Here is a 10,056-nt window from a genome sequence, read left to right as displayed (position 1 = left end):
CAAAGGTAAGGGTACTTACTGCCAGCACCGCAACCAAAGTTAGATCCCTGGGGTCCACATGGCAGAAGGAGAGATCGGACTCCCCCAGATTGTGCACAAGCACTTGTGCACCCCACAAATAAATAAATAAATGTAATAAATTTTTGAAAATGTATTTCTGTTTTGTGCTTATGTATTGCCGGTTCTTGGGGTCGGGAACCAGGTGATTCCAAACTTTTGCTCTTTTATTTAAGAATTAACCAAAAGCACACACAGCGTAGCAACCCAGGACCTAACTTGCCTTGGGCTCTGCACACACCTCTCTTTGATTAATGCGTATGGCATTATTTTGTGCCCCTGGGTCCTCCATGTTTATAAGCTGCACACAAACCTCCCTCAACAATGGGATGTTTCCTTCTGTGTTCCAAGCTCTCAAACTTAGACAGATTCTATCTTGCTGTACTCAGTGTATATAGGAGACCAATCCAGAATGAACGAGTTTGGGATACGTGCACAATGAGGCAAACTTGTGTTTCAGGAGAACTCTCGGGGGGACACCGCCTACCTACCACTTTGTGCATAATTGGGTATACCTGAATTTGTGCGCTGGGCTGGAGAGATGGCTGAGTGGTTAGGAGCACTGGCTGTCCTTCTAGAGAACCCGCATTGAGGCTCACAGCCAGCTATAACTCCAGCGCCAGGGGATCTGACCCCTCTTCCAGTCTCAGCAGACACTGCATGTACAGACAAAACACTCGCAAGATAAATAAAATTAAAAGCATCATGAGAGGGATATGTGAAGTAGAAAATTCATTTTATGAATGTATCACTCAAAACAGAGAATCCACCCTCACTGTAACACATAGTAGCCAAAGTCTTCTTCCTGAATCCCATAAAAAGAAACCCCAAACAACAATCTGAGCCTTTGAGTATCTTCACTCATGTGGATCTCTCTCTCTCTCTCTCTCTCTCTCTCTCTCCCTTTCTCTCTGCATTGCCCCTTAAGTAGCTTCCCTTTCCTCTTTCTTCTCCTGACAGTTGGGTGTATCTTATTCTGTCAAACCATTCTTTGATACGTTACTTTTTCTGCTACTCAGTTAGACATCACTTTCAAACATGGGTGCTTGCTTCTACAAACTAACTTTACCTTTATTGCTTGGGATTAAAGGCATGTGGCATCACCCATGGACCTAAGCTTTTCTTTATTTAAAACTTGCTCAATACCAGGCTGGCCTTGAACTCTGCTTTCCTCTGTCTCCTGACCTAAAGGTGTGCGTGTGTGTGTATTCCAGTTGGATCACACAGACCTAGAATGTCTTTGGATGTGATCTCTTGTCAGAGCAGCCATGTTTTGAATTAAAATTCCTCTACACATGTGTGTCTGTGTGAGGATGTCAGATCCCTTGGAACCTGTGTCCTCTGGATGAAGAGCCACTGCTCTGAGTCATCTCCTGTCCTCCACATTTTCTTAACTAAGAGGAAAAACAACGTTTTACATGCACTCTGATATTTTCCATTCCCCATGTTCTTCATTTTAGACCACCTGATTTTTCTGCCCCATGTCATTTCTCCTCAACATGAACCGTCCCTGTAACATTTAAAATATGAGCCATCTGGTGATGATTATTTGAGGGAGGGGGTTGTTTCTTTCTGGGTGACTTCATTTTTTAAAGGGTCTTTATGAAGTATAGAAATTTACATAGAAAGTTGTCTCTTGGCCCTTGCAAAATGTAGGTATGTTGCCATATGGCCCCTTTTATTTCTTAAAGAAATTAATAGAATTTTGTTTAATGCCTCTCCTACCTTCTCTTTGTCTTTGGGTTTCAGTTGCTTATTTATGTGTCTTTGGGGGACCGTGTGTATGTTCATTGTTCTGAGGGAATTTTACTTCCTTAGTCTGTATACTTAAGTCTTCATCAAAGTTGGTGTGCTTTTAGACAATATTCATTCAAATACCACTACCTCATTCTTTTGTTTCCTGGCCCTACATATAAATATATTAACCCTATACGTTTATGCCTATAGATGAAAGAAGCAAGCCAGAACCAGTCCTCTCTTCCAGCCTCTTTCTCTCCCCAAGCTCTATCTGTTGTAACCTGCTTAAACTCTATAACCCCTTCGTTGGCACCTACTTTAGATCTTACCATAACTGTGGCTCCTTTGTTAACACGTGCCATCACCTTTAGCATGTCAGAAGCCATTTTTGCCTCCGAGTCTCCATGTTGATCATAAGATGAAATTAAAGTTCAAGTTCTCAGGCTGTATGTGTCTGAGACCAGGATACAATTCAATAGTTCAATACTTGCTGCTTAGAATAAAACAATAGATGGTAAGTACATGTTCTGCTTGAGTTAAAGATAAATGTATTTTCTGTTAGAGTTAAGACCGCAATATCCTGCTATGTTCCTTACTCCTGGAATGGTGGGCAACTGGAACATCCCCAAACCTATATCTTAGCCCATCAGCTTAAAATGCTTTGTCTGGCTACCTAGATACATTAGAAACAAAATCAATTATGTTTAGCTAGTCAAAATGATGTAATGCTGCCCAGTCCACCCTTCACTTTCTACACCTGGTTACCTGGTTGCTACCTGGTTACGCTTTGTTTGTACAAAAAGCCTGCCTCAGAAACAGACCGGCATAACAGTCTGACTCCGGAGCCCTGATTGTAACCCTGACCGGTCAGTTTTTGTTCAGTGTTCAATAAACTTCCATCAGTCTGAGTCTGGTGTTCAAGTGGTCCATGTGCACCTATTCCTGAACTATCAGCTTCTGGTCTTCCTCAGCATACTCAGATAATTGTTTTGTTTGAAAAAATTTTCAGGGTTACATTTGTCATCTTCAAGAGAGGCAGGTTCATAGAACTTTCTAGTAATAAAAATTAGCTGCTTTAATAACCTAAGCATTTGTGAGGGATGGGGTGACAATTTCCCAGCTACGTAATCATTTTGAGACTTTTGATAACCTCCCAAGATTCCTATGATAATCCTGTTACTCCCCTCAGAACTGACTGGTCATTAACACTTGTCTGAACCATCCAGTAGCTAGCTTTCAAATATTTATTTATTTATTTTTCCTGTGGTTATACACTATTCTCTCATGTGAAAAGAATTATAGCCAATATAGTATTATTCACAGTTTTTTTTTTCTTTCCTTTCTTCCTTCCTTTCTGTCTGTCTTTCTTTTTCTCAGGACAGGATCTCTCTTTAGAGTCATAGCCATCCTGGAAGTGACTATGTAGACCAGGCTGGCCTAGAATTCATTGAGATCCCCCTGCTCTGAATCCCCAGTGCTGGGATTAACAGTGTGTGCCCCACTATGCCCAGCATTTTTCACTTTTCCCACTATGACCATTTTCCTCCTAGCACTTAAAAGGCAAAGCTTGTCACTTACAAATACAGAGATCTTTTACAACCTGGTCACATAAGAAGGCTAGCACTAGTGACAGCTAAGAGGAACCAGAACATTGAGAGGACACAGTATAGCATAGATGCTCTGCAGTTGCTAAGGCAAAACTGAAAAAGGGAGAGAGAGAGAGAGAGAGAGAGAGAGAGAGAGAGAGAGAGAGAAAGAAAAAAGAAAAAAGGAATAAGAAAATTCCTAAGTCCTAACCCTCAGCACTTCAGGCGAACCTTTATTTGAAATAGTGCTTTATAATTAGTTAAGATGAAGTCACCTGGAGAAAGGTGGACTCCCTGATCTCATGGTATTCTTATAAGAAAACAAAACAAACAAGGAAACCAAAATCCCACTGGACACAAAGATCTACTAACCCCACAAGAAGAACTTCCTGTGAGGAGGGTTGGGTCTGTGCTAAGATAGTCAAGGAACCAGAAGAAAAAGGAGCTAGGAAGTAGGCATGAAGCTAACTTTCTCAGCTTTAGAAGCTAGCCAGGGTATGAGGTAATGCATTTCTATGTTTTCAGACATTAAGCATATTTTTGTGTGTGCATGATTGTTATGCTTGTCCCAGAAAACCACATCTATATTTAGGTGATTCAGAAATCTAGATTTCTGTTTTCCTGCCCAAGTGCAGTATTTCCCCCATCTATGCAAATGCTTAACACAGTGAGACAGGAGCAGCTGTATTATTGTCAAATTGTGATCAAAAGACCCTGGAATTCTCAGGGACTTCCGCTGGACCCAGATTTTCTGTGGCTAAAACTGGCCTCCAGCTCACACTTCTCCTTTTGGTGTGTTACAATTACAGGCCTATATTACACAGCTCTCATCTTTCTTAATAAAGAGGGCAAATACAGATGCTGTCACATAGAGTCTTGTTCAAGTTTCATTTCTGTTGCTGTCACAGCCTGACCTAAAGCCTCTTAGGGGAGAGAGGGCCTTATTTGGCTCATAGTCCCAGGTTTTGGTTCATCACTATGGGAGTCAAGGCAGGGCCTGAAGCACAACAGTGCTAGTCAAAACCAGAAAGAAATGAACACACCAGTGCTGGGCACTTGCCTTACCCAACTTTCTCCTGTCTTATAAGTCCTGGAGCAGGGAATTGCATCACCCACAGTGGGCCGTGTCTTCCTGCAGCTCCGAGAGCCAGCCTCTCAGAAGCCAACTTCATCTAGGCATTTTTCTTCCTATGGTACCTTAACATTTAAAACTAAGCGCCACAGCTGTCTACGACAAGATGCTAGCATATTAGATGGCATTTATTTAGGAAATGCTAATGAAATTTTTATTATCATTATTCATTCCTGGTCTTATTATAGTATGGGCGTACATGTGTGAGTATGCCCCTAGGGCCTGAACAGGGCTAGGCACAGACTAGCTCAACTAGTACTAACAAGTTAACTAGTGTAACACCACTGTGTTATGCTACAGCCCCAGCCTCATTTACTTTTTAAAATTATCTTTATTTTATTTATTCATTTATATTTCTTGGTTTTTCAAAACAGGGTTTTTTTGTGTAATAACCCTAGATGTCCTAGAAATCACTTTCAGGCTGGCCTTAAACTCACAGAGGTCTGCCTGCCTCTGCCCCACCAAGTGCCTGGATAAGAGGAGTGAGCCACCATGCCCTGCTTACTTTTTTTCTTTTTTGAACATTTATTTCACGATACTATGAAGAATCCTCATTTGTGTGCTTACAAAAGCTGTGTTCACGCTGTTCCCTTCCCATCACTTACAGTGTTTATCTTCTCAGGATTAGTGGTCACTGGCTTTGTTTTGTTTTCTGAACTTGATTTGGCTGACTACGAGAAACATATTCCTGGACATGGGCTCTTATAATTTGTTCCCAGTCACCATCCTGGGATGGCAGGTAGCTGCTCAAACTTCAAGTGCAGCCACCCGAATGCACAGGGTTACACGCCATGTTTTGTACACGTTTTGCATGTATACATTCTAGGCCATATTTAGATACATCATGTAAACGCTAAACTGTGCTAAGAGACACTAAGATCTACATAAAGTTTCCACCACCTTTCACAGTACCTAAAATCGAGAGGCTAATTTCAAAGAGTGTAAAGCAGGACAATCGATATCTAAAACAAAAACCTTCATCACAAGCGTGGCCATGAAGAACGTCCTTTTGGGGTGTTAAAATGATTACATAACCAAGATTTAAAGGTGGGGGCTCCAGTTGTTAAAATGGGGTGCGTACTACTGCTGACAGGCATTTATTACGGCGGAGTATTAGAACAAACAGCTGGCATGAAAGTTTTGGAGAGAAATCAACACTGAATTGGTTGCTACTGTATTGGGAACAGCCCTAAAATTTAGGCACTAAACTGGCTAAAAGCACTTAGCCATTTTTTTTTTCAGTATAAATACACTCCTCATTGGTTATTTTCTCCATTTATATTTTTCATCTTTACCAATTATCCTCTTTTGTGAAACTTTTTTTTTCTGGGAATAGAAATCTCATATGCTTAACACATTAACATTTTCCTTTTTTTGTTTTAGACATGGTCTCACTATTTAGTCCCGACTGGCCTGGGAACTCAGCCACTCACCTACTTTTGTCCCTCAAGGGCTGGGATTAAAGGCTTGTACCATACACATCTGGTTTGACACATTAACTTTTAATAACCTTATACTGAGGAAATTATTTAAAACTCTACTTAGCCACATTCTTTTCCCGACTGTGTAATGTTTCAAAGTTACTTCCAAAAGCCTGAGGGCACGCCTGCCTTCCTCTCTGTGTTCTCTTCCTGTCTATTCTTTCTGTATTTACCTGTCTGGAACTCTAGTTCAAGCTCTTCTCAAATGCTGTCACAAACAAAACAAAACAAAAAAACCTTCTACCTTTCACATCATCCCCGCACTCCCCAACACCATGACATTCTGCTATTTTAATCTTTGGCTAAAATAGTGCTTTATCATTAAAAATGCAGGCACGTTTAAGTATCCGTGGACTTGAATCTTTAAAGAAAAAGCACAATCCAGATAGAAAATAATCCCAGAGAAACCAACCACCTGCTACCAAATATTTTTTTATAGGGGTAAGGAAGCAAGCGTTAAGGCTTTAAGGGTGAAACAAACGTTTATTAGAAAAGCTAAGAAGCAGTTTTATCAAGAAATCCATAAGCATTCTTGAGCGTGCCAAGGGTCACTGTATCCACGGGACTGGCCATCGGAAGCTCTGACGGGCTTGGCGATTTCGTCGGGGAGAGTTGTCTCAGGCTTTTGCTTTGGAAATAGAATGGGTGAGTCCTTCAAAATTAGAATGTATTTGTCGGCGTGGGCGGGAACCGGCTTTAAGGTTCCGGAATTTCATTCGTGGGTGGAATGTGGGAGTTTTCAAATACCAGGATTTTTCCCACCTACAGTACGGGGCTCCCGTCCTGGACCCACAGGAGAATTTAACATGCACCTCAGGGATCCCAGTTTCTGCAAAATGCTGCGACTCGGGGAGGAATCCAGGGTCCAGATCTAAGGTTCCTTTAGAAGCGGCTGCAGTCAGAACCAGGAGCTGACCGGGCTGGAAGGGCTTCTTAACACACGTTGCATTGCAAGCACTGTGGCATTTGCGAAACAGCCCACACTCAGAACGGCTTAAAACATCGGGACAAAATGTGTCCTCCGGTGACGCTCGGCCCAATCCAGCAGTGTTGTCAACAGGAAGCTAACAAGATGAGACATCGAAAGGATTTGTAAAAAAGAAAAAAACAACAAACAATCCTAATTCTGTAACGCACCAGAGGGAGCCACGGTACGAGAAACACGAAGGGTACTTTGGCCCATCTCTCGTTCCGTAGCAGAGCCCGTGGGGGCCTCCGCAAGCCACGCCCCCGAGGAGAAAGCTGCCCACCGTGATGCCTGCTGAGCACGACGAAAACTCGACCTGAGGAAGGTTCGCTGCGTCCCCACCAAGGCGGAAGTGGAAACTCCTTAGGCCTGGCGCCGCGGTGGCCACCTCGCGACTGGGAGGAGTCGCACATGCGCAGGAGCGACCCGTGGAGCGCTTATATACCGTCATGCGGCCACAAGCGGCCTTTTCCCCTGCCGCCGCCGAGTTGCGCGGAGGCGGAGGCTCGGGGTGAGTGTGATCCGAATGTGAACGGCGTGGACTACGTGTCCTGTGCGCTTTGATCTCGGATATCCGAGGAGTGCTTGGATTCTAACTGAGGCATTTTCCCGATGTTCTTGTTTTTCAGTGCGTTCAAGATTCGGCCTCACCCGTAACCCACCGCCATGGCCGAGGAAGGGTGAGCTGATGGGCTCTAGTTGGGGCGTTGGCCTCTGGCCGGCGGCGCGGGAGTCTTGAGTTCTGAAGGGTTTGGATGGCCGTACTCACTCCTAACACGATTCTGTCTGCATTTCAGCATTGCTGCTGGAGGTGTAATGGACGTCAATACTGCTCTACAAGAGGTGCTGAAGACCGCCCTCATCCACGATGGCCTAGCACGTGGCATACGCGAAGCTGCCAAAGCCTTAGACAAGTACGTGTCTCAGTCTCAATACTGTGGGTTCTTGCAGCCGGAACAAAAACTGCAGCCAAGGGAAGAAAGCGTGAAGTTCATGCTGTTAGCACAAAAGTTCTGAGTGGCATCCGTCCAACAGGAAACCTAGGAAAAGGTATCAACTCAGATCTCTCTAAAGCCCACTTAGGATGTGTGGGTTGTGTGTACTGGGGATGAGCGGTAGTTGCTTTTGTAAACCTACAGTGTTTGAATGATGACTTTGAATTGTCGGATACCCCTTCACCCCGTTCATGGGTGAGATACATCTAGTCTGACAAACCTGTAGCTCCTGGGGATAATGGCTAACTTTACTGAAGGATGGAAAGGGGAGCCTCATAACTAGCAGTATTGCAGAATCTTGAGAAATGCATTAAGCTGTGGAGTGTGTGTGTTTTATTATCACTCTTAGGCCTGTGCATGCATTCTTTATCCTTGTGCTTGAGTAAAAACATTTATCATTTGACTTTCGTGGGTGAATGGCTTGAGTTGAGGTGGGCATCACAGATCCTGCCCTTCATCAGCTATTAAATTGAGGTTTTTGGATGTGCAACATTACAAGCAAATGGTTTCTGTAGGCCTTAGCTTTCACTAAGAAATAATGGTATCTGAGGGATGTAGATATTTGAAAAACCAAAACTTGTACAGGTACAATGGATGACATCTAGCCCGAGTAGTTAGTGACTGCAAGCATTAACTGCTGCATATTAAGCTTTACTAGTGTAGCCAGTGAAGATACCTTGACTTCAAACAGTTAATGGTTTCACCTTTGGATTTTGCATCTCAGGCGCCAGGCCCATCTTTGTGTGCTTGCATCCAACTGTGATGAGCCCATGTACGTCAAGCTGGTGGAGGCGCTCTGTGCTGAGCACCAGATCAACCTGATTAAGGTAAACTGAGTTTTCTTTTTTGCCATTGTGGTGATGGTGTTGATGCACTGGCTAAGGTACATGGTATCTGAGGCTTTTGTACATCAGAACTACATGGTAACTGTTAGGAATAGAAGCAACTGTTGACAATTGGTAGCTGTACATGATGACAACTGGCTCCCTCTACTGAACTGCCATGAGGAAACTGCCATGTCACCCTTCTGACACAGCCACCTTTGGAGTTTGAGTTTCCATTTTTATTTAGTAAGTTAATCTTTGCTAATAGTTGTTTCTGTTTTGTGTAGGTTGACGACAACAAGAAGCTAGGGGAATGGGTAGGCCTCTGTAAAATCGATCGAGAGGGGAAACCACGGAAAGTGGTTGGTTGCAGTTGTGTAGTGGTTAAGGTAGGTCTGACTTTCATTCCTTTGAAATGTTGAGGGCCCGTTTGTGGGGGGAGGGAGAACCCTTAAAAACAGGCTTAAGTAATCTGTACTTTGAATTCATAATTTGAAAGCCAGCCAATTAATCTGCCTTATCTCATTGTGCTTCTGCAGAAATTTAGAAAGAGCTGGCAATAATGATGCCATGTTACGAGCCTTAAGGACAGCTGCAGTCTTTAAGGTCCCTGAAAATGGCTACACTATTGTCATGCTGGGTAGCAGTAAGACTGGATTGGTTATAAGAACTTAATATAAAAAATTAATTTGAGTCTAATTTTTTTTAAGGATTATGGCAAAGAATCTCAGGCCAAGGATGTCATCGAGGAATACTTCAAATGCAAGAAATGAATTAAATAAAATTTTTGGCTCATTTTTCTCTTGTTTTGCTTGTTTACTTTAAAAATGGGGTCCTCTTGTTTAGATGGTTGAGGACTGAACTTTCCTTGATTTGGCTTTTGTAAATGGGATTGGGGAGGCTGGCTGCAGATAACAATCTGTCTGTTGGCCTGCCATGATTCTTTTTAGTGGACAGAGGTAAACCATTAGCTTCTCAGGGAGAAATGGTAGCCGCAACTGGAGACTGCTTCAAAAAGGTTTGTCTTCATGCCTTAACAGCTTGAGAATAGTGTGAGCAGACTACAGAGTTGCTCAGACCACAGTTGTCAAGGTTGATGGGTGGTTTGTATTAAAGCAACAAAAGGCCAAATTGGGATTGGAGGTGGTTCAGAAGACAATGAAGACTCCCTGGGGCAGGGTTATGAGGTTTGGGGGAAGGTTTGTTACTAAACCCTAATGCCCAATTGCTTGGAAAGGTTTATAAATCTGGAGGTTCTAAAGGATTCTTCACCTGTG

At 43.1% G+C, this 10,056-nt stretch overlaps 1 protein-coding gene, 1 long non-coding RNA gene and 3 other non-coding genes across 6 annotated transcripts; 4 read left to right on the top strand and 1 right to left on the bottom strand.

Moving 5' to 3' along the window:
- Window positions 1-6,456: 6,456 nt before the first annotated feature.
- On the bottom strand, window positions 6,457-7,196 carry LOC132649429 (uncharacterized). The gene is made up of 2 exons (XR_009587858.1): window positions 6,806-7,196; window positions 6,457-6,621 (listed from the first exon to the last, which is right to left on the bottom strand). It is a non-coding gene; the product is annotated as an uncharacterized LOC132649429 (long non-coding RNA).
- A 138-nt stretch (window positions 7,197-7,334) lies between these two features.
- On the top strand, window positions 7,335-9,576 carry Rps12 (ribosomal protein S12). Of its 2 annotated transcripts, XM_021652582.2 has the most exons (6): window positions 7,335-7,471; window positions 7,590-7,640; window positions 7,758-7,874; window positions 8,680-8,782; window positions 9,067-9,168; window positions 9,490-9,576. In XM_021652582.2, exons 2-6 carry the CDS (start codon window positions 7,627-7,629, stop codon window positions 9,550-9,552), a joined length of 399 nt encoding a protein of 132 aa, XP_021508257.1. In that variant the 5' UTR covers window positions 7,335-7,471; window positions 7,590-7,626; the 3' UTR covers window positions 9,553-9,576. The 2 variants fall into 2 exon arrangements, with proteins under 2 accessions (XP_021508257.1, XP_060229124.1); XM_060373141.1 differs by having other exon boundaries at window positions 7,427-7,640.
- Window positions 8,101-8,175, top strand: LOC132649646 (small nucleolar RNA SNORD101). The gene has a single exon (XR_009588127.1). It is a non-coding gene; the product is annotated as a small nucleolar RNA SNORD101 (small nucleolar RNA).
- LOC132649616 (small nucleolar RNA SNORD100) lies at window positions 8,918-8,992 on the top strand. The gene has a single exon (XR_009588105.1). It is a non-coding gene; the product is annotated as a small nucleolar RNA SNORD100 (small nucleolar RNA).
- Window positions 9,276-9,407, top strand: LOC132649651 (small nucleolar RNA SNORA33). The gene has a single exon (XR_009588131.1). It is a non-coding gene; the product is annotated as a small nucleolar RNA SNORA33 (small nucleolar RNA).
- Window positions 9,577-10,056: the final 480 nt, after the last annotated feature.

This window comes from Meriones unguiculatus, chromosome 20 (genome assembly GCF_030254825.1).
Source record: "Meriones unguiculatus strain TT.TT164.6M chromosome 20, Bangor_MerUng_6.1, whole genome shotgun sequence".
Classification (NCBI taxonomy): Eukaryota; Metazoa; Chordata; class Mammalia; order Rodentia; family Muridae; genus Meriones; species Meriones unguiculatus.
This window is presented reverse-complemented; position numbering and strand designations above follow the sequence as displayed.